The sequence below is a fragment of the Piliocolobus tephrosceles genome, chromosome 15, assembly GCF_002776525.5.
Source record: "Piliocolobus tephrosceles isolate RC106 chromosome 15, ASM277652v3, whole genome shotgun sequence".
Classification (NCBI taxonomy): domain Eukaryota; kingdom Metazoa; phylum Chordata; class Mammalia; order Primates; family Cercopithecidae; genus Piliocolobus; species Piliocolobus tephrosceles.
The window spans coordinates 92187298-92211147 of NC_045448.1; the positions used below are offsets into that span (position 1 = coordinate 92187298).

The following is a 23850-nucleotide window of genomic DNA, read 5'->3' on the forward strand; positions in this document are numbered from 1 at the left end:
TTTTTTTTTTTTTTTTTTTTTTTTTTTGAGATGGAGTCTTGCTCTGTCGCCCAGGCTGGAGTGCAGTGGCTGGATCTCAGCTCACTGCAAGCTCCGCCTCCCGGGTTCACGCCATTCTCCTGCCTCAGCCTCCCGAGTAGCTGGGACCACAGGCGCCGGCCACCTCGCCCGGCTAATTTTTTGTATTTTTAGTAGAGACGGGGTTTCACCATGTTAGTCAGGATGGTCTCGATCTCCTGACCTCGTGATCCGCCCGTCTCGGCCTCCCAAAGTGCTGGGATTACAGGCTTGAGCCACCGCGCCCGGCAATATTTTTCCTTTATTCATAGAGATTTTTGTGTCCTCTTAAGAAATATTTACCCAGTATAAGATCATAAAGATTTTCTCCTGTTTTCTTCTAAAAGTCCTTTTTTTTTTTAAGATGGGATCTTGCTCTGTCACCCAGGCTGGAGTGCAGTGGCACGATCAGAGGTCACTGTAGCCTTAAACTTTTGGGCTTAAGTGATCCTAACACCTCACCTCCCAAAGTGCTGGGATTACAGGCATGAGTCACTTTGCCAACCCAGCAAGCTTTATTGTTTTACCTTTCGCGTTTAAATGTATTCCATCATAACGCATTTGCAATTGATTTCTGAGTATAGCATGTGATAGGAGTCAAGGTTAATTTTGTTCTCCATATGGATATCCTCGACCCAGCTCCATCTGTAAGCCCATCTCTGCCCTCACTGATCTGCAATGTCACCTTTGTTATAAAGCAAGTTGCTTATAATATACATACAATGGAATTGTGAGTTCCAGGGCCACCTTTTTGAGGAACTCAAGCCAGGACACTGTATCTGCTGCTCTTCACAGCTGATCATCCATTCTTTCCCACCCACAAACAGACGCCCCTTGACCACTGCCCAGGCCTATGGGTACGTACACCAGCAGTGCCACTGACCCCTGAGACATGGGCCCACGGAGGAAGCCTGCGCAGGGCCAGGAAATAGGCTTTGATCTTTCAACAGTGAATTCTGGTTCCCAGGTATCTGGCATAGCCTAGAAAGTAGGAGGGTGACAGTCTCCAGGTGGCCGTAACTCCTTGACCTCAAGAATGACTCATCTGTAGGGAAGAACGTGGCTAGAGCAGGGCCAAAGTGAGAGCCTCTAAAGTTTTCTTACATGGGCCTAAGAGCGGTGCTCCTAAAAAGCAAGCCTCAAAATCCTGAACTACTCCCCACTTCATGTCTTTTCTTTGTGTCCTATACTTAGACCCCAAACAACTTAAAATGGGTTTTCCCTACATGGGTTACATTGGTTAATTTTTCTCTTCTTATGCCAAAACCATGTTTCCTTAATTGCTACAGCTTTGTACTTACATACTATAACTTTGATAGTTAGGTCTTGATACCTGGCAGTGTGTAAAAGTGTAAATCCTCCAACTTTCTTAAAGATTACCTTTGCTATTCTTTTTTTTTTTTTTTTTGAGTAGGAGTTTCTTTCTTTTTCCTTTTTCTTCTTTTTGAGTCGGAGTCTCACTCTGTCGCCCAGGCTGGAGTGCAATGGCACAATCTTCAGCTCATTGCAATGCAACCTCTACCTCCCCGATTCAAGTAATTCTCCTGCCTCAGCCTCCCAATTAGCTGCGATTACAGATGCATACCACCATGCCCAGCTAATTTTTTTGTATTTTTAGTAGAGATGGGGTTTCACCATGTTGGCCAGACTGGTCTCTAACTCCTGACCTCAGGCAATTTGCCCGCCTCAGCCTCTGAAAGTGCTGGGATTACAGGCATGAGCCACCTCGCCCAGCCGGTCCCTTGCATTTCTATATAAATTTTAGAATTACCTTGTCAATTTCCATGAATAGCTCTGCAGAGATTTTGTTTGGGATTGTATTGAACCTATAGATCAATTTGACACCTTAACAATTTTGAGTCATTCAATCATGAACATGGTACATCCTTTCATTTATTTTGTGCTTTTAAAATTTCTCTCAATTGTGCTTTGTAGTTTTCAGTGTAGAGGCAATGCACAGCTTTCATTAGATAATCCTAACTATTTCACATTTATATTGATGCTACTGTAGATTGTATCTTTTTTTAAATTTCTTTTCCTATTTCTTTCTTGTTGACATAGAAATACAATTTATATCTGTATATATACCTTGTATCTAGTGACTTTACAATGTTCAGTTATTCATTCAAATAGTGTAGATTCTTCAGGATCCACTATGTTTTATTTTTTTCAAATTTTCCCTTACTAAATGGGCTATTTGTTGGTACTATAAATGGAATTGTTTTCTTAATTTTTTCTTGGATTGTTTAGAACTGTTCCAAAAGTTTGTTGAATTTGTTTATTAACTCTATTAATTCTAATTTGTTTATTAATTCTAACATTTTGTGTGTATGTATGTGTGGGTAGCCCTTAGGGGTTTTTTTTTTTGGTAGAATTTTCTACATATATATTATCTGTGAATAGAATCAGTCTCTTTAATAGGTGTGAAATTATTCAGATTTTGTATTTCTGTGTTATTTTTGGTAAACTGGAGTTTTCAAGGAAGTAGTCTATTTTGTCCACATGTCAAATTCATTTGCAAAAATTGTTTATAGGATCTTATTTTTGTTGTTGTTGTTTGTTTTTTTTGAGACAGAGTTTCGCTCTTGTTGCCCAGGTTGGAGTGCAGGCACGTGATCTTGGCTCACCACAACCTCCGCCTCCTGGGTTCAAGCGATTCTCTTGCCTCAGCCTCCCAAGTAGCTGAGATTACAGACATGTGCCACCATGCCCGGCTAATTTTTTGTATTTTTAGTAGAGATGGGGTTTCTCCATGTTGGTCAGGCTGATCTCAAACTCCTGACCTCAGGTGATCTGCCCGCCTTGGCCTCCCAAAGTGCTGGGATTATAGGCATGAGCCACCGTGCCTGGCCGGATCTTGTTTTTAATATCTTCAGGATCTCCAGTGATGTTTCTTTTTTCATTAAAAAATTTGTTTAAAAATATTGTTAAATCTTCTTGCATCTGACCTTTTTCACTTTAACTTTGATTGTTCTTTCATTTGTTGGTCTTGAATGCTTAACAATTTTAAATTTTTTTAAATATACCTCCTTTGCCTTTGTTGATTCCTTTATTGTACGTTTGTTTTCTACTTCCTTGATTTCTTCCCTTATGATTTATTTTCTTCTACTTACTTTGGGTTTTACTTATTATTCTTTTTCTAGTTTCATGAGATGGAAGCTTAGATAATTGATTTTCAGTCTTTTTTAAAAAACTTATGTGCTTTAAATTGTAAATTTATATTAAAAACAGCTTTAGCTGTATCCTACCAGTTTTGATATACCATATCTTTATTGTCATTCAGTTAGAAAATACTTTCTTGACTGGGCTTATGCCTGTAATCACAGCACTTTGGGAGGCCGAGACGGGTGGATCACGAGGTCTGGAGATCGAGACCACAGTGAAACCCCGTCTCTACTAAAAACACAAAAAAATTAGCCAGGCATGGTGGCAGGTGCCTGTAGTCCCAGCTACTCAGGAGGCTGAGGCAGGAGGATGGTGTGAACCTGGGAGGCAGAGCTTGCAGTGAGCCGAGATCGTGCCACTGCACTCCAGCCTGGGTGACAGAGTGAGACTCCGTCTCAAAAAAAAAAAAAAAAGAAAAAGAAAAGAAAAGAAAATACTTTCTCATATTGTTGTGATTTCTTCACTGACTTATGGGTTATTTAGCAGTGTACAATATCACTTAATCTCCATGCAACTTAATTCCACTATTGTCAGAAAAGTGTTTAGAATTATTTCAATCTTTTGAAATTGCTGGAGTTTACTTTATAACCCAGGATACAGCCAGTTTTGGCAAAGTCCTTACATTCTTTGTTCCAATATTGCTGCTGACTGTACGTCCTGTCTCCAGAAGAAGAAGGTACAACCAAATTCTGAGGTCTAAGCTAGGAATTGAGACATATCACCTGCTTCCATTCTACTGGCAAGAATATATTCACATACCCACATGGCTTAATGCTAGCAGCTTAATGCTTAATACTAGGGGCTTAATGCTAGGATGGAGGGAAAGCTGAATTTTCAGAACAGATTATCCCCCTATAAGACAGCAAGATAGTGGCAAGCTATCCCACACAGATAGTGTTCCATCAGATTGGTCTGATTTGGACGACTTTCCTACGTTTTACCAGTCGCTGTGGCAAAAGTGGTAGAGAGTAATCCTCTTGGACCAAGCCCAGATATTCATTTCCTTTATCAATAACAGACACTGTTAATCCCACAAAAAGCCACAAAAAACGGGTTCCAAGGGGGTCAGGCGCTGCGGCTCATGTCTGTAATCCCAGCACTTTGGGAGACCAAGGCGGCCAGATCACTTGAGGTCAGGAGTTTGAGATCAGCCTGGCCAATATGGTGAAACCCTGTCTCTACTAAAAATACAAAAATATAAAAAGTATGGTGGCCTGTGCCAGCTACTTAGGAGGGTGAGGCAGGAGAATCGCTTGAAATCCGGAGGTGGAAGTTGCAGTGAGCCGAGATCGCGCCATTGCACTCCAGCCTGGACGACACTGCAAGGCTCCCTATCATACAAAAAAAAAAAAAAAAAAAAAAAACAAGATTCCAAGGAGGGAAGATGAGTTATCTTACAAAGAAAAGGGAATAGCTGGGTGTAGTGGCTTGCGCCTGTAATCCCAACAGTTTGGGAAGCTGAGGTGGAAGGACGGCTTGAGTTTAGGAGTTCGAGGCCAGCCTGGGCAACATGGTGAGACGACCCTGTCTCAAAAAAAGTGGGGTGGGGAATAAGTAGTACCCTAGAGAACCTACAGCGAAAACAAACAAAAATGGTGCTCACTACAAAGAGTGAGAAAAAGGAAAAAGGTAGCTTCTGAATTTGGAAATTCAAAGGTCACTGGTGTTCCTAATGAGATCCACGGTTGTGGAGTGGCAGAGAGAAGCCACCTGTGGCGCAGAAGTCGTCAGTGGGTGGGAGGAACGGATGTAGCATGGTGGGAGTGGACGTCACTTTCAAGGTGATCAGCTGTGACGAGCGGCAAATATAGCGTCCTGGCTCGAGTTCCCCCAAAAGGTGGCTCCTAGAACAAGAATTTGAGCGCAAGTACTGTAGTTTTTTGGGAGGTGATTGGGGTAGTGAGTCAGGGAAAGGAAGCAAGCCAACAGAAGATGCCTTGATGAGCAAGTTACAGCTGTGGACAACTGAAGCTCGACCCTACAGAGGACCACCGCAACACATCTAGGGTACATGCCTCCCCGCAAGGCATCATTCTCCATCAACTCTATCCCTCTGGAGGAAATGCAAGGACCCAGAACCTCTGAGTCTGTCCCATTTCTGCTCTGAGCAAGCTCTCCACAGCCAGCAAATGCCTACAGGTGGAGCCCGTGCGCAAGACCAGCGAGCGAGTGCCTGGCGGCCCTGTGGACTTTGGGCAACTATGAGAGGGAGAAGAAGGTCGCTTTTACAATATGCTCGGGTAGATAACGTGAGCATCGGGGAACAGGAAGGGGAGAGGCTCCAGGGTGCTCTTTCCGTAAAGGAGAGTAAAAGATGCAAGGCGCAGGGCTGATGCGGGTAATTTATGAGGGAGTGTAGGAAGCTTGTGGGAACTCTGATGATCATTGTCCTCTCTTTGTCCCTCAAATGCAGCAACATGTTCTTCAGAGTGGGCTATCAGAACCGAAGGGACTTTTAAGAGTCACTTTCCGCCGCTCATAAGGGGAAATCGAGGTCTGGAGAAGGGAAAGCAAGTGGCTGAATGCCGGTAAAGGCAGGAAGAGAGCGGAGCCCAGGGCTCCAGGGGGCCAGTTCGGGACCTGCTTCCACCAGCGGAGTCTAAGGTCATCCCCTTGGCCTTGCGCCACCCCGATCTCAGCGGAAGGAAGGAGCACTCGACCCAAACAAAACCGACGCTCCGAGTCTCCGTAGTCGTTAAGCAAAGAGGAAGGGAAGCGCTTCTTCACTAGGCCACAGGACTGGGCCTTAGAACTTTTGGGTTTTATCCATAAAAGGTCCTTTGGCAATAGAAAAAAAAACCAGACAGAAACCTGCAAACTGGATCTTCCGCCGGCCCCGCCCTCCGGCTGCGACCCTGAGCTTGGGAGGAACAGCCCCAGGCCCGGACTCCGGGTCCACTGCACAGTCCGCGCGCTGCAGTAAAGCCGCGCCCACCGCCGCGGGTCCCCAACCCTGCGCCGCCGCAGCCGCCCCGGGGAGGGTAGGAAGAAGGCGCGCCGCGGCCCACCGGCCCCTCCAGAGCGCGGGGGGGCCGGGCCGCGCGGAATCACGGGCCAGAGGCGGGGCCGCGCCGGGGTGGGCGGGCGTACTAGCGGCGCTTTCCACTCCGGCAGACGCGCGGGCGCCCGGGCGCGGCGCCGCTGGCACCGGAGAGGCACGGCAGCCGCGGCGGGCGCCCGGGCGGGATCGGCGCTGAGCCGCCTTCTCGGCCAGCTGGTCCCTGCGGCGGCTGCCCGGCGGCCCGGGCGCGCGGCCCTTCGCCATGTACACCTTCGTGGTGCGCGATGAGAACAGCAGCGTCTACGCCGAAGTCTCCCGGCTGCTTCTCGCCACCGGTCACTGGAAGAGGCTGCGGCGAGACAACCCCAGGTTCAACCTGATGTTGGGAGAGAGGAACCGGCTGCCCTTTGGGAGACTGGGTGAGCCCTTCCCCAATTCCTGCCTGCCCTCCCCGGAGCGGCCCTGCGCGTCTCTCGGCCCGTTAGAACCAGCGCTTTTGTTTTTAAAGGTCATAAATCTTCCCCTTGGTCGCTTCTTGGGCATATCAAAAATGGGATTCAGAAAGATCGAAACCTGTCGTTTTTAATGCTTTCTTGTCTCTTAACTCGGATTTAGAGTCGGAGTCGCGGTGCGGCCACTCGGGGCCGCAGCTGCCTCCTGACAATGACCGGTGCCTACAGCCCGGGAGACGTCGGCCGCCGGGGCTGGGACCTGACGCGAGAGTATAGCTGCTCCCCCGGGCCGACGCCTCCAAATCGGGCCGGTCTGCCGCGCCGAGAGCGGCGCGGGGCGCGGCTCCGCAGAGCCGGCGGCCGGCGTAGGCTGGAGTCATCTTGCAGCTCTTCCTCACTGAGAATTTCTCCCTGCTTGGCGTGGGCGCGGGAGGGGGAGCTGTAGGTATTGAAACCCCTGAGGCTTCTGCCACCCGAAGGGGCGGAGGAACGGTCAGAAGATTTGGAAAAGACCCCTGAATTCCAAAAGCAGGAGTTGCAGAAGAGACCTTAGCCCAGGGAAGCTTGTAGGGGTGTCTGATTATAAACCTTTCCTTAGTTTCACCAAATAACATGTTTTCGCAGTTCTGCTTTGGATTAAGGTCTTACATGAGTCTGTGTTTCGCCCTCCCTCTCTTCCCTGTTCTCCCCGAGGGAATTACCTTCATCCACATGGTTGAAGCTGGCTGGGCACCACCTTACTCACTTGTCCACGGGTAGGAAAACGCAGGAGATAGGAGGGGACTAGCGGCTCCTTTGTAAATGATGTCATCCAGAAGTTGCCCAGATCAGTTCAACTCACATCCCATTGACCTGAGCATAGTCTCATGGCCTCCCTCTCTGCACAGTCATCTGGGAATTGCAGCTTCTCTCTGGGGAGCCATGTTCCTTGCCAGAATTCACCAGAGGTGGGGGCCAATTGTATTCCAAAGACAAGGGGAAAATTGTTACAGAGGAAGAGTCACCTCTACCTTGGAGGACAACCCAGAGAGGGCAGTGTTCTATGTCCAGGAGAGGAAACAGTTTTTGGAAATAGGTGTGGTCAGAATTCGAATGGGTAAAAACTGATTATAGGCCATTTGGAATTGACTGGTCATTGGTGAGCTTCCATAGACAGAGCCTTTGGGGGGCGAGGGGGGCTGTGTGAAAATGAAATCGTTGGAGGAATGAAGAGCTGCAGTGTAAAGTTGCTCACTTTTTTTGATAGTACCTGGGACAACTTTTCATTGGCATACAAGTTTGTGATGTAGAATGGTGACTCCATGGAAGGACCCATTTGAACACCCAGGAATCTCAGAATATGGAGACTGTGCCTGGAGACTCCCTTTTGTTAACCGGTGTCAGAAGACCCTAGCGAAGAGAATACATGATCTGAAAGGAGACGGAGAATTGCTTATAGTTGAGAACAATTATTTCTTCCTTGCATTGTCCACTTCCCTTTCCAGACTTCCTGACTTCCCTCTATATTCTTGGCAGTGCTTGGCTGTGAAAGCTTAGGTGGAATCCTAAAGTTAAAAACAACAAACATGGCTCCGCCCAGGCAGAGGTAGGAGTGACTGGCATTACCCTGGTGCTTAAGCCTGGGAATGAGAAGCAGAAGCCTACAGAATTTGAATCCTGAACAGATACCACAAATTCAGGAGATGATCAGTAAACGTTTGAGCTGTGTGTTTGTGTGTGTGTGTGTTTTTTTGTTTTTTGTTTTTTGTTTTTGCGACAGAGTCTTACCCTGTGGCCCAGGCTGGAGTGCAGTGGCACGATCTCGGCTCACTGCAACCTGCCCGTCCTGGGCTCAAGCGATTCTCCTGCCTCAGCCTCCCAAGTAACTGGGATTACAGGCGCACACCACCATGCCCAGCTAATTTTTTGTATTTTTGGTAGAGACAGGGTTTCCCCGTGTTGGTGAGGCTGGTCTCGAACTCCTGACCTCAGGTGATCCACCCACTCCGTCCTCCCAAAGTACTGGGATTACAGGCGTGAGCCACTGTGCCCATCCAACATTTGGTTTTTATGGGAAAGAAAACAGCATCCTACAATGAAATTGGTTATATGCCATCACTGTTAAGGGATATTTACCTTTTGCTTAAAGTGTACTGCATGAAAGCCAAGGATAAGATTTATAGAGCCAGGTAAAGGCTCTGGAAGGCAGGTGCCCTGTGGATAAGAAGGTAGGCAGTTCAGGTGGGAATCAGGTCTGTCTGCTCAGGGAAACCAGTGAGAGCCAGCTAATGCCTGCCTGGAACTTTTGATTTGACTGTATGCCATTCTCAGATAAATTATTCTTACTTCTGGCATTTTCAACTGAAAAGTCCTTCGTTTGGTCTTACTTTGATTTTATTACTGGAAATACGATGCGTTTTATTAAGATTTTGAAACAAAACATTTTTTATTTTATTGTTGTTTTTTTTTTGGAGATGGTGTCTCACTCTGTCGCCCAGGCTGGAGTGCAGTGGTGGGATCTCAGCTCACTGCAACCTCTGCCTCCCAGGTTCAAGTGATTCTCATGCCTCAGCCTCCCAAGTAGCTGCAATTACAGGTGTGCTCCACCACGCCCAGCTATTTTTTGTGGTTTTAGTAGAGACGGGGTTTTGCCATGTTGGCCAAGCTAGTCTTGAACTCCTGATCTCAGGTGATTCACCCGCCTCAGCCTCCCAGAGTGCCAGGATTAACAGGCATGTGCCTCAGTGCCCGGCTGAATACACTTTTTATTTTTAATAAAAATTTGTTTTTCTTTGTATCCTTTCTGCTCTAATTTTATAAAAAAGGCCACAGGTAATAAGAGCTGTTGAAAATTAGTTTCCGTGTGGAATGAGGCACAGAAGAAAGCTCTCAGGGTTTCTGATCTTATACACATGGCCTTTCCACTACCTTCCTTCACCTCCTAGAAGCTTGCAGAGATAGACTTGCTTGAAACCAGCATCATTCTGGTTCTCCTTCCTTCCTTGGTGTAGAAAGCCAGGTTACGGATGTGGAAAGCATGACTGTTAAAGTAGCCTTACTGTACACAGTGACAAGTCTGTATGTGTTAAGCCTGGAGGGGAATGCAGTGTGCAGTCAGGGAGAGGTGAAATGAAAAATACCCTCAATACCCTCTACCCTAACAAGAAAATACAAACAAAGGTAGCAGCAGTCTTGGCAAGCGTACGAGGTTGATTTTATAATATCCATTGTGGGGAGACTGAAGGTTGCCAGCGGGATACGGAGAGAAAGAGGGTCCCTGGGGACAGAGAAACAAAATTGTTCCATTTTCCATTTTATAACAGCCAATCCTGAGATGAGAGAGAGAAGAGCTGAGCATGACACAGCTGTCCTCTCTCCTGCTTGCTGCTGCTGACACTGTCATTCCCCACCTGTCCTGTGTCCCTTCTGAGCCTCCTCTTTCCTTCCTAGGTCACGAGCCCGGGCTGGTACAGTTGGTGAATTACTACAGGGGCGCTGACAAACTGTGTCGCAAAGCTTCTTTAGTGAAGTAAGTGTTAAGACCGCTGTTTTCCATTTTTTACCTAAATGAAGCACTTAGGCAAAAATGTGGGGTTGTTTAAAGGACAAGCATGCTTTTATTTTAAAAGCCAACAAATATCAGTTCAGAAGCGTCCTCTAAGCTGCTTTGGTTGCAGTCCAAAACATGGTGCTTGATAAAGCCTGTCTGTCTCTAAGGCGGGGCTCCTAGAAGCAGAGCCTGACTCAGGGTCTCCTGTGTAAGTAATTTTCCTGGGGTAGGGTTCTTAAGAGACACCCATCGGGAGGCAAGGACAGGGCAGGGCATGGGGAGAACCAAGTAAAGAGGTGGTTTTAGCTGAAGTCTTGCCTCTCCTGACTCCAAGGAGCACCGGAGTGAATGGCACCTCAGAGTCGTCACATTTTGAGCAAGGACCAGGCCTCTATGCTCCAGTATCAGTGAGCCATCGGCTGTGGGAGGAGATGGAGGGCTTAGCTTTGCAGGCATTTCTGGGCAGGGGCTGGTCCTTGGAGAAGGACGTATATAGTCCTTAGCATGCATCTCTCATGGCTGCAGCGGGTCCCTCAGAAAGGATATCTGGGCAGGGTATAAGAACATCCACTCCACTGCCCATCTCTGAGCAGCTGGATTATGGCGAAGTATCACCACGGTATCACAAAGTGGAAGGAGACAGTGTTAGACAACGATTAAGATCTAGGGTCAAAAGTGTAAGTTTTCACCCCAGCTCTTCCTCTCACTAGCTTGGGCAGATCTCCTCATCCCTCTAAGCCTCAGTGCCTCCCTCGTAAGGCTATTATGAGAATTAAATAAGGTGATGCATGTAAAGTTTATATAGCACAGGGGCCTGGTGCATAATGAGTATTTGATACTACCTTAATTTTCTTGGCTGTCAAATGGGGAAATAATAATAACTACCTTAGGCTGTTCCGAGGATTAATTGAGCTAATTTAGCTAAGGGCCTTGAATGGTGCCTGTCTTGTTCATATTGTATAAGTGAAAGCACTCCTTATTATTGCTGTTAGTATAGTTGTCATTGGCTATTGTTATTTCAGTAGGGAAACACTGGGTCAGGCCACTAAAATCAGGGCTGTCGTGGGCCTCCAGTATTCTTCCCATGATGGCTGGTGAACGTGTGTGTAGCCAGGTCCTGGGAGATATGACTCAATGCAAAATGCTCTTTTCCCACTAACATTTTTTTCTGGGCTCTAGATATTTACGAGATTGGGTGCTTACAGGAACATTTCTGCTTTTTGTTCGCTCATTGGCCTTGGTAACTTATGGACCCACTCCTCTCTATGATGGATTTATCAGGATTCATCCCACTCCTGAAGGAGTGTGAGGCTTCCTGAAGTCATTTTGTGACATGTTTTATATTTAGACTGCAAATGACTGTTACACTGGAATCAGAAATAGAAATGGGACATGCTTGTTTGTTCAGATTATTCACTTAGAAATTCTTATTAAATATTTATTAAACCTTTTCTGCTATGATTTTTCCCCTAAAGACAAAGTAGGAAGCAGAGGATGCTGTAAAAAAATAATGGTCTCCATATTTGAATATGTCACAGTTATAGTGAAGCAGAGTGAGTCTAGGGCTGGAGTCGTGACCAAGTGTGATAAATACCTGTGACCTTGGAGAGCATCAGAATCTCAGTGTCTCATCTGTAAAATGGGGATGGATGGTGGTGACAGTACCTGCTCGTTGCCCCTCGGAGGCATGCAGTGTGATCCGTGATAGCACCTTGTAATGGTGACATGACCTGTGCAGACCTATGCATCATGCTCGTCAGCTTCCATCTTTGTCTCAGTTGTCCTGTGAGGGGCTTGTAGTAGTTCCGCGATATGATGGTTCCCTTTATCCATTTGTCTCTCTCCCATGATTTTGTATGGCTTGAAAGGGCTTCAGAGAGTTAGAAATAAAGTCTCCTTCATTATATAGGACAAAATGGCAGCTCAGAGAGAACAGCCAGGTTGCCCATGGCTATAGTAGCTCCTGTTAAACCAGGACAGTTTTAATCTGCACAATGGGACCCCTGGCCATTGTGACTGTGCACCCTCAGGAGGCTTCCCAGAGCCTTGGTGGGGTTCAGTGCAGGACCCTGTGCAGCCCAGTCCTTCCTCCTGTCACTTCAGGGAGTTTCAGAAATTTCATTGAGGCCTCAAGGCCATACTCTTAAAACCCTGAGGGGCTTTTCCTCTCCTGGTGCAGATCAGAGGCTGTCTTTTCCTCTTCCTGAACATTGCTGTTTTATAGATGTAAGTAAATCTCCATTTCTGATTACTTCCCAAATGGGCCCATGAGGAAACGGGACAAAAGCAAAGGACTTCCTGCAGAGCCTGGTCTTGGTTCTGTGCAGGAAATGAGGGCTTCCAAATCAAGGTCATCTTACAGACCAGCACTGTCCAACAGAAATAGGATGCTACCCACATATGTAATTATAAACTGCCTAGTAGCCACATTAAAATAAGCGCAGAGAAACAGCTGCAAGCCAGGCGTGGTGGTTCACGCCTGTAATCTCAGCACTTTGGGAGCCTGAGGCGGGCAGATCACCTGAGGTCAGGAGTTTGAGACCAGCTTGGCCAACATAGTGAAGCCCTGTCTCTATTAAAAATATAAATATTAGCTGGGCATGGTGGTGGGTACCTGTAATCCCAGCTGCTCGGGAGGCTGAGGCAGGAGAATCGCTTGAACCTGAAGGTGGAGGTTGCAGTGAGCTGAGATTGTGCCACTGCACTCCAGCGTAGGAGACAGAGTGAGACTCCTTGTCAAAAAAGAAAAGAAAAGAAGCAGCTGCAATTAAATTAATAATTTATTATATTTAAATAAATCCAAAATGTTATTTTGACATGTAATTAATATAAAAAGCTATTATGTTCTGTTTTTTCATTTGGAGTCTTCAAAATCTGATGTGAATTTTACATATGTAGCACATCTTAATTCAAACAGTAAATATTCATTGGAAAGCTTTGATCTGAATTTAGATTACATAAAAAATATATGGTTGAAGAAGTAGATTTATGTACTCAGGTTGTACATAAAAGTTTTTCAATAACTTTGAATGCCAGAAGATCTATTTCCTTTAATCTTGCACACACATTTTCAAAACCAGTTCATCTTTTCTAGAAGAATTGATTTGACTATGAAGTAAAAGCTTATTTTCAAAATAATGTCCAAGTAAATTCACCAACTCTTGTGTGAGTTCAATATTGTAAATATCAAATTCAAAGATGTATTGAATATATTGAAAAGTAACTCTAAATTTATCAATATCAACAAAGTGTTCTTCAGATTACTTTTAGTTTTTGCAGCCAATTTTCATAATGCTTTTACAATTAACATTTTTTGCATACTGAGTGGTGTTATAAAAATATGTGAAATCATTATTATCAACTTATATTATGAAGTTGGAACATAAATTCTCACACCTGTCTGGCTGGATCGTAAATAAGGTCTTCTTTTCCCTTCCTTGGAGCTTTAAATTTAGCTTGTTTATATGCAGGGTGTAGATAGATGAGAAAATGCAAATGACAGTCATTTTTTATTTTGATTATTGACATGATGAATTACTGAGTGAAAATAATGATTTGACAAACATTCCTTTTATTTTCAAGAAAATCTGAATTGGAGTTGAAAAGTAAATCTTTATTTAAAAAAACCCTTCCCCCTCTCCATCAGTGAATACTGGCAGAGAACATAGTATCATTAAATTCATTATCTTCTGCTTCCATGAACTGGAGAATCATCGAGTATATACAGAACCATTTTAACAACTGTATCCATGACACTTAGAGTCTGCTTCAGAAAACCTAACACAAGGCCGGGCGTGGTGACTCACGCCTGTAATCCCAACACTTTGAGAGGCCAAGGCGGGTGGATCATTTGAGGTCAGGAGTTTGAGACCAGCCTGGCCAACAAGGTGAAACCCCGTCTCTCCCAAAAATACAAAAAAAAATTAGCTGAGCATGGTGGTGCACGCCTGTAGTCCCAGCTACTTGGGAGGCTGAGGCACAAGAATTGAGCCGGGGAGGCAGAATTTACAGTGAGCTGAGATTGTGCCACTGCACTCCAGCCTGGGCAACAGAACAAAACCCTGTCTCAGATAAACAAACAGAAAGCAAACCTAACACAAATGTTTTCAATATGTAACACATAATGCCATGAAGCAGATGTTTCCAACATGTGTTATACAATAAGATGAAGTAGTAAAGGAAATAATAGTCTACTAAAATCTTAGTAAATCCTCTTTTTTTTTTTTTTTGAGATGGAGTTTTACTCTGTCGCCCAGGCTGTAGTACAGTGGTGCGATCTCAGCTCACTACAACCTCCGCCTCCCAGTTCAAGCGATTCTCCTGCCTCAGCCTCCCTAGTAGCTGGGATTACAGGCACCCACCACCACGCTCGGCTAGTTTTTTGTATTTTTAGTAGAGACGGGGTTTTACTATGTTGACCAGGTTGGTCTTGAACTCCTGAGCTCGGGTGATCCACCTGCCTCGGCCTCCCAAAGTGCTGGCATTACAGGAGTGAGCCACTGCACCTAGCCATAAATCCATATTTTAATACAACCTAGCTGAAGTCCTATCTGTCATGTTAGAAAGTAATTTTTTGCATGTAGGTAAAATTCTGTGACAGATGTAAAAGATTTTAAAATATCTATACTATGAGGTTTTTTTTTTTTATGTGTGTGTGTTTTAGACGGAGTCTCTCTCTGTTACCCAGGCTGCAGTGCAGTGGCGCGATCTCGGCTCAATCTCCACCTCCTGGGTTCAAGCAATTCTCCTGCCTCAGCATCCCGAGTAGCCGGGACTACAGGCACCCGCCACCACACCTGGCTAATTTTTTGTATTTTTAGTAGAGACAGGGTTTCACCGTGTTAACCAGGATGGTCTTGATCTCCTGACTTCGTGATCTGCCCACCTCGGCCTCCCAAAGTGCTGAGATTACAGGCATGAGCCACCATGCCCGCCGAGTTTGATATTTTTTAAGCTGCAATTTGACAGCATTTTTTCATATATTTGGAAATCCTTTGAGGCAAAACATCCAAAGAATTAATTGGACAGCATCTTTTATGTCACACAGTTCACCTAAAGAAATTACTTAATTTTTTCAAATTTTGAGTCAATCTCTGATTGTTAGAAAGGTTTTGTAGTCTGTGGGCAATTGTGACTCAGCTGAAGATTGTTCGTTTTTTGTAAATTATATTTTTAAATCTTTTCCTTAAAATAGTTTTTTTTAAAACCACATTTGCATCTAAAATGGTTTTCTTTTTGTGTAAGAATCCAAGCCATTTTATAGTTGCCCAAAATTATAAACTCAGACTCTGTTAAACATTTGCTTAAAAATATGTTGGCTATTGTGCTTTCAGCCACTAGTTTCATTAATTTTTTTGAGCATTGAGAGGAAAATACTTACCAAGTTTATTATGTATTTGCTAAAAAAGTCTCCTTTACACAACCGTTTTTTCATTTTACTTTGACCATAGCCTATTGCAGTCACCATTTCTTGTGAATCTGTGGCATGTCTCCTTTAATTTTTTTTTTTTAATCTCTTACTGCCCTTGTCATAGTTCTAGCTTCTGTGTCCCTACCCAGTTCCATGTCAGTAGTATGCCTTTGTTTTAAATTTAAAAATTTGTCCAAATGTTTTTTTAACTAGGAAGAAATTCTGTTTCACCTAAGTTACCAATTGTGGTGTACGTAGCTAGCACTGTAACTCATGCTGTCTGCGTAATAAACATATCATAATGTTTCATCAGTGCACAGAAATAAATCACTTGAACTGAATCAATCTATTGTCCCTGAATAGAATAGCGATGTGTTTGTGTGTGATACTAGAAATGACACATGGCCCTGACGTGCATGCTGCAATGCAACAATAAAGTGAAGTGTTATCTCACCATATCAATAAAGTTGTGCTTAATGGAAAAATATTTTATAATGCATCCATTTTTAAATTAAAGGCAAATTAAACTTTAGGCCTGGCATGGTGGCTCATGCCTGTAATCTCAGCACTTTGGGAGACCGAGGCTGGTGGATTACCTGAGGTCAGGAGTTTGAGACCAGCTTGGCCAACATGGTGAAGCCCTGTCTCTATTAAAAATATAAATATTAGCTGGGCATGGTGGCAGGCGCCTGTAATCCCAGCTACTCGGGAGGCTGAGGTGGGAGAATTGCTTGAACCCGGGAGGTGGAGGTTGCAGTGTGCCAGGATTGTACCACTGCACTCCAGCCTGGGCGACAGAGTGAGACTCCGTCTCAAATTAAAAACAAATTAAACTTTAAATTCAGTTCCTGAGTCACATTGACCACATTTCAAATGCTCAGTGGCCATATGTGGCTGACTACTGCCCACTGCATGGGACAATGCAGATACGGAGTTGAACTTTCAGTGAGTTAAAAATATGTTTATTTTGTTCCTTGAAGTTCAAGTAGCTTTTCAGTTCTTTCCCTTTCGCTTTAAAATACATTTATTTTTAATCTCTATCTAAAATGTCATTATTTCCACCATTCGTTCACAGACTGGGTTTTGTAGGTGAATCTTAACATGGACTTGGCATTAACAGTTCTGTTCTAAACAGAAGAGGGAGCACAGCTCAGGGAAGGCCAGTGCATGTCTGTGGGCAGGTTCTTCCCTGTCTCTGATTCCTGGGGAGTAAGAGCAGGTTTCCAGTTAAGACTTGGGGGTTTTGTAGTAGCTTGAGCTGTTAAAAAAAAAAAAAAAAGAAAGAAAAAGAAAGACTTGGGAGTTCGGGGCTTGCATGCTGGCTGGTCCTCACTACCTTTATGATCTTAGGAAATTTGCTTCTCTGTGACCCAGTTCCTCATTTGTGAAATGTGATACCAGTGTCTCTAGCTCCGGGGGTCTGATTGCAGAGTGGATGCAGTGGGAAGCCCCTGTGTGCTAAGTGCCTTGCCTGACTTTATCTTCTGTGGTGTTATGGTATTTGGGGAGCAGGAGGTATATTTCACTGTGACCACTGGTGTCCTGTGTTCTGTTAGAAAGATACCTTTTTTATTCTGTCACCGAAGCCAGCCTGAGCTAAAAGCAAGAAAAGAAGGGCTTTAAAAAGTCTTCTAATTGAGATTCCTACATAACCTTTTCTCCTATAGAGTTGGGCCAGGATAGTCTTTTTGCTACTTAAATTTTCCTCTCTTCCCCATTTCATTTTTTAGTAAGGGTCTGGCTCAACAACATATTTGTTGAAAAGGTATTGGCTCAGGATTATGTCCAGTTAAGCTTCCTTAGAGATGCATTTTAAAAAGGGCGAAAGTGTTGGACATTAAGCCTTTTGAATTAACTGGGGTATGCCTTTAAAGTTGCATCTAACAGCTGTGTGCTCCCCAGTAATGCATTTGAGCTTTGTCCAGGGAGACTAAGAGCAAACAGAAGTGTTAGAAGACTGAGTCACACTTTGCCTCCTGAAAGATCTCTGGGGGAAAGCAGTGGCCTTTCTGAAGGGAGTGATAAAGTACACTAAGAAGGGAGGCTGACCCTCTTCTGTCATCTGCCAGGCTAATCAAGACAAGCCCTGAACTGGCTGAGTCCTGCACATGGTTCCCTGAGTCATATGTGATTTATCCAACCAATCTCAAGACCCCAGTTGCTCCAGCACAGAATGGAATTCAGCCACCAATCAGTAACTCAAGGACAGATGAAAGAGAATTCTTTCTCGCTTCTTATAACAGAAAGAAGGAGGACGGAGAGGGCAACGTTTGGATTGCAAAGTCATCAGCTGGTGCCAAAGGTGAGTTGGCACTGCTGTCCCCTCCTTTATTCCTGGTGAGTTGTTCCTATTATGATGTATTTAGATGAACGACCCTAGTTTAATCTGAATCGTTGAAGGTAGAGACCGTGTCTAGTTACATAGTTATAAATACCTATCTATGTACTGATGCCTTCTAAATGTTTATCTCTAGTATAGGTCTTTTCCTTTAAGCTCTAGATCCATTGATACCCTCACCGTCTCTAAAAGGCATTTCAAACCGAATACATGTGGTACAGAACTTTTTATTTCCTTACCAACTTTGCCCATGCCAACCTGCTAACCTGCTCCTCCTTCACGCTTTCCACTTAGTATATGATCCCACTATTCACTCAGTCTCTGAAGCTTAAAACCTAGGATTCGTCCTTGACTACTCTATTCTTTACAATCTACTCCTAATGCATTAGCAATTCTTGCTAGCTCTGCCTTCAAAATACATTCTGAATAGACTTTTTCTTGCCATTTCCACTGCTTCCCCTCTAAATCAAAGCCCCCGTTCTCTTTAGTGTGTGTAACTGCAGGGCCTACTCTCAACCAGTTCTCCTTCCGGACAATTATGTTTTCAAAACATAAATGTAATCATGTTATTTCCTGCTTGAAACTTACCAGCTGGCTTCCTAATGCAATTAGAATGAACTCCAGATTCCTAATGGTAGCCTGCAGCATTTGACATTTGCCCATATCTCTGATCTCATCTCCTTCTATCCTCAGCTTTGCTCTCTGGACTGTAGACACAAAGACTGCCTAGTATCTCTCAAATATTCCAAATTTGTCTCTGTTCCTAGAATGTACTTACATAGTTTGTTTTGTTTCTCTCACCTCAGATGCTGGCTCATCAGGGAAGGCTTTTCTTTCTTTTTTTTTTTTTTTTTTTTGAGATGGAGTCTCGCTCTGTCACCCAGGCTGGAGTGCAGTGGCTGGATCTCAGCTCACCACAAGCTCCGCCTCCCGGGTTTATGCCATTCTCCTGCCTCAGCCTCCCGAGTAGCTGGGACTACAGGCGCCCGCCACCTCGCCGGCTAGTTTTTTGTATTTTTTAGTAGAGACGGGGTTTCACCATGTTAGCCAGGATGGTCTCGATCTCCTGACCTCGTGATCCGCCCGTCTCGGCCTCCCAAAGTGCTGGGATTACAGGCTTGAGCCACCGCGCCCGGCCCAATTCAAATTTATTTTATAATTTTTGATACTGGTGTATCAAAAAATCTGAGCCTGATTCCTAAGGGAGATGAAACATGAGTTGTGTGTAGGGAACGAGAAGAAGGGAGCTTTTCCAGGTTGATTTGCAGTTTCTTGTTCAAGAAGCTAACCAGATGGTAGAACAAGAGACGGGAACAAGGTAGTTGAAAAGGGCGTTAACGTTTGGGAAAGGTGAATCATTGAATTAATGAACTGAATTGAATTCACTTATACTGAAAGCATGAGACCCAAGTAGAAAGCTACACATCTGAAGCATAGATTAGAATATTCTAGCAAATTGAAACCACAACGAGCTGTCACTACACTTTTATTAAAATGGTTAAAATAAATAATGACAACTCACTAAAGTGGGAGTTCAGCAATGTTACAGGGTATGAGAGCAGCACACAAAACTTAACTGCATTTTTATAGGCCAACAGTGAACATGTGGAAACCAAAGTTAAAAGCACAATACTACTTAAACGGGCACGGTGGCTCACACCTGTAATCCCAGCACTTTGAGAGGCTGAGGCAGGCGGATCACCTGAGGTCAGGAGTTCGAGACCAGTCTGGCCAACTTGGTGAAACCCTGTCTCTATAAAAATACACAAATTAGCCGGGCTTGGTGGCGGTTGCCTGTAATCACAGTTACTCAAGAGGCTGAGGCAGGAGAATCACTTGAACCCAGGAGGCAGAGGTTGCAGTGAGCTGAGATCGCACCATTGCACTCCAGCTTGATCAAGAAAGCAAAAACTCCATCTTAAAAACAGACAAACAAAAAAACACAATACTACTTATAGTCACCCCAGAGAAAATATGATGCTTAGGTATAAATTTAACCGACAGGTATAGGCTCTGTATGCTAAAAATAGTAAAATGATTATGAAGGAAGCCAAAGAGGACCTAAAGAAATGGACTGACATACTGTGTTCATGGATTGCAGGATAGTATAGTAAAGATGTCAGTTCACCCCAAACTGGTCTATAGGTGTATGTAATTCTTCTTAAAATCTCAGCAAGCTTTTTGTGTAGACATGGAGCTTCTTTTAAAATTTACATGGAAGTTCCAAGTCTTTGCTATTGTGAATAGAGCCGTAATAAACATATGCGTGCATGTGTCTTTATAGCAGCACTCATAGGTGGGAATTGAACAATGAGATCACTTGGACACAGGAGGGGGAACATCACACACCGGGGCCTGCCATGGGGTGAGGAGAGGGAGAGGGATAGCATTAGGAGATATACCTAATGTAAATGACGAGTTAATGGGTGCAGCACACCAACATGGCACATGTATACATATGTAACAAACCTGTACGTTGTGCACATGTACCCTAGAACTTAAAAGTATTAAAAAAAAAAAAATTTACATGGAGGTGCGAGACATGGTGACTCATGCCTGTAATCCCAGCACTTTGGGAGGCCAAGGTGGGTGGATCATGAGGTCAGGAGATCGAGACCATCCTGGCTAACATGGTGAAACCCCGTCTCTACTAAAAATACAAAAAATAAGCCGGGCGTGGTGGCGGGCGCCTGTGGTCTCAGCTACTTGGGAGGCTGAGGCAGGAGAATGGCGTGAACCCAGGAGGCGGAGGTTGCAGTGAGCCGAGATCACACCACTGCACTCTAGCCTGGGCAACAGAGCAAGACTCCAAATCAAAAAAATAAAAATAAAAATAAAAATAAAAATAAAAAATTTACATGGAGGCGTCGGACATGGTGGCTCACGCCTATAATCCCAGCACTTTGAGAGGCCGAGGCGGGCGGATCACTGGAGGTCAGGAGTTCAAGACCAGCCTGGCCAACATGGTGAAGCCGTGTCTCTACTAAAAATACAAAAATTAGCCAGGCATGGTGGCCAGCGCCTGTAATCCCCAGCTATTTAGGAGGCTGAGGCAGAAGAATTGCTTGGGCCCAGCCTGGGTGACAAGAGCAGACTCCATCTCAATAAATAAACAAATAATAAAAATTCATATGGAAAGGCACAAGCCCTAGAATAGCTTAAACATCTTGAAGAATAAAGTATAAGTAAACATGCTAACTGATATTAAGACATTTTTTAGAGCTACAGTACTCAATACACTATAGCATTCATGGAAAAATAGAAACATAAATCAGTGGGGCCAGGCGTGGTGGCTCACGGCTACAATCCCAGCACTTTGGGAGGCCGAGGCAGGTAAATCACCTGAGGTCAGGAGTTTGAGACAAGGCTGGCTAACATGGTGAAACCCCATCTCTACTAAAAATACAAAAAATTAGCCAGGTGTGGTGGCGCAGGCCTGTGCTCTCAGCTACTTGGGAGGCTGAGGCATGAGAATTGCTTGAACCCAGGGGGCAGAGGTTGTAGTGAGCTGAGATCACACCTCTATGCAACAGAGCAACACTCTGTCTCAAAAACAGAAGAAACATAAATCCGTGGAAGAGAATAGATAACTCAGAAATAGACCAAAGCATATATGCCCATCTGATATTTGAAAAAGGTGCAAAAGCTATTCAATAGAGGAAGGATACATTTTTCAACAAATTGTACTAGATAAGGTGGTTATCAACAGGCAGAAAAATGAACATCAACATAAGCCTCACACCTCATACAAAAACTAACTTAAAATCGATCATGGACTTAATAATTTTTCAGAAAAAAGGAGATAGGGCTTGGCAAAGAGTTCTTGAGCTTGACTCCAAAAGTATAATCCATAAAGTAAAAATTGATACATTGAATCTCATCAAAATAAAACTTCCGCTCTGTGAAACACCTCATTAGAGGATAAAAAGATGAGCTACAAACTGGATGAAAGGATTTTTAAGTCATGCATATGACAAGGGACTCAGATCTAGAATATATAAATAACTTTCAAAACTTAACAGTAGGCCGGGCGCGGTGGCTCAAGCCTGTAATCCCAGCACTTTGGGAGGCCGAGGCGGGCAGATCACGAGGTCAGGAGATCGAGACCATCCTGGCTAACCTGGTGAAACTCGGTCTCTACTAAAAAAATACAAAGAACTAGCCGGGCGAGGTGGCGGGCGCCTGTAGTCCCAGCTACTCGGGAGGCTGAGGCAGGAGAATAGCATGAACCCGGGAGGCGGAGCTTGCAGTGAGCTGAGATCCGGCCACTGCACTCCAGCCTGGGCGACAGAGCGAGACTCCGTCTCAAAAAAAAAAAAAAAAACTTTACAGTAAACAAAAACAGACACACAATCCAATTAGAAAAAGAGCAAACAGTAAGACCCCATCTCTACAAAAAAATACAAAAAATAGCCAATGTGGTGGCGCACACCTGCATACCTAGTATTCCTGAGAATTGAAAATATATGTTCACAACAATTTGTATGCAGATCTTATAGCAGCATTACTCACAAGAGGCAGACAAGAATGGAAACAATGCAAACGTCCATCAGTTGATGACTGAATGAACAAAAATGACTCTTCAGCCAAAGAAAGAAGTGAACATGCTACTAATCCACACTACAATGGGGGTGAACCTTGAAAACTTTGTGCTAAGTGAAATTAGACACGAAAGGCCACATACTGTGTGATTCCATTTATATGCAATGTCCAGGTGAGACATCCAGAGATACAGAAAGTAGATTAGTGGTTGTCAGAAGCTGGGGTGAGGAGGGAGTAGTGAGTGACTGCTAATAGGTACAGGGTTTTTATTTTGGGAAGTGGTGAAACCGTTCTAAAATTAAACTGTAGTAGGCCGGGCATGGTGGCTCACACCTGTAATCCCAGCACTTTGGGAGACCAAGGCGGGCAGATCACGAGGTCAGAAGACCGAGACCATCCTGGCCAACATGGTGAAACCCTGTCTGTACTTAAAATACAAAAATTAGCCAAGCCTGGTGGTACACGCCTGTAATCCCAGCTACTCGGGAGGCTGAGGCAGGAGAATTGCTTGAACCCGGGAGGCGGAGGTTACAGTGAGCTGAGATTGCGCCACTGCACTCCAGCCTGGGCGACAGAGTGAGACTCCATCTCAAAACAAACAGTAACAACAAAAAAACTGTAGTAATGGTTTAAAACTCTTGAATATACTAAAAGCCATTGAATTGTACACTTTCAAAGGATAAAAATTTTTTGGTAATGAATTATACTTCAAGCTACTAAAAAAGATATATCAATTATTTAATGTTAATGGACAATTCCAATGTATCCAGTTTTTTTCTATTACAACGCTACAAGGAACCTACTTGAACATGCATCTTTATGCCTTAACCTTCCTGGTAGTTCTATGAGATATAGTGAAGGAAGGGCCGAGGTATTGTCTTTGTAGTCTTTGTTGTGGTAACCAGTGACCAGTAGTACAATAGTATTTATTTTAAGTGCTTAGACACTTTGAATTTCTGTAAAACTGAGGTTTCGTGGTCATAGGCAGCCAAGATAGTGTTGACGACCCACATGGAGAAAGAGTTGGTAGGATAATCCTGGGTACTCTTGACGGGAGAAGGGAGCATGTGGGAGACTGGAGTAAGGAAGGGAAGGTAAAAGGTGAGCAGGACGTTGAAAGCCTCTTGTGGGGTTTTCGTATTTCCTTTCTGGCTTTATAGAGAGCTCTTGGTTTGAATTGGACTGGTTTCTCTTTTGCTTTTTCCCTGTTAGGTGAAGGCATCCTCATCTCCTCAGAGGCTTCAGAGCTTCTCGATTTCATAGACAACCAGGGCCAAGTGCACGTGATCCAGAAATATCTTGAGCACCCTCTGCTGCTTGAGCCAGGTCATCGCAAGTTTGACATTCGGTAATGCA

At 44.3% G+C, this 23850-nt stretch overlaps 1 protein-coding gene across 2 annotated transcripts in view; it reads left to right on the forward strand.

Moving 5' to 3' along the window:
• Positions 1-5899: 5899 nt before the first annotated feature.
• TTL (tubulin tyrosine ligase) overlaps positions 5900-23850 on the forward strand; it is a 52152-nt gene continuing 34201 nt past the window's right edge. The window contains exons 1-4 of one of the 2 annotated variants that reach the window (XM_031934146.1): positions 5900-6642; positions 10105-10183; positions 17684-17916; positions 23707-23842. In XM_031934146.1, the coding sequence (XP_031790006.1) occupies positions 6486-6642; positions 10105-10183; positions 17684-17916; positions 23707-23842 (605 nt within the window). In that variant the 5' untranslated portion in view covers positions 5900-6485. The remainder of the gene's footprint in view (positions 6643-10104; positions 10184-17683; positions 17917-23706; positions 23843-23850) is intronic. The other variant, XM_023194919.3, reaches the window with a different exon arrangement.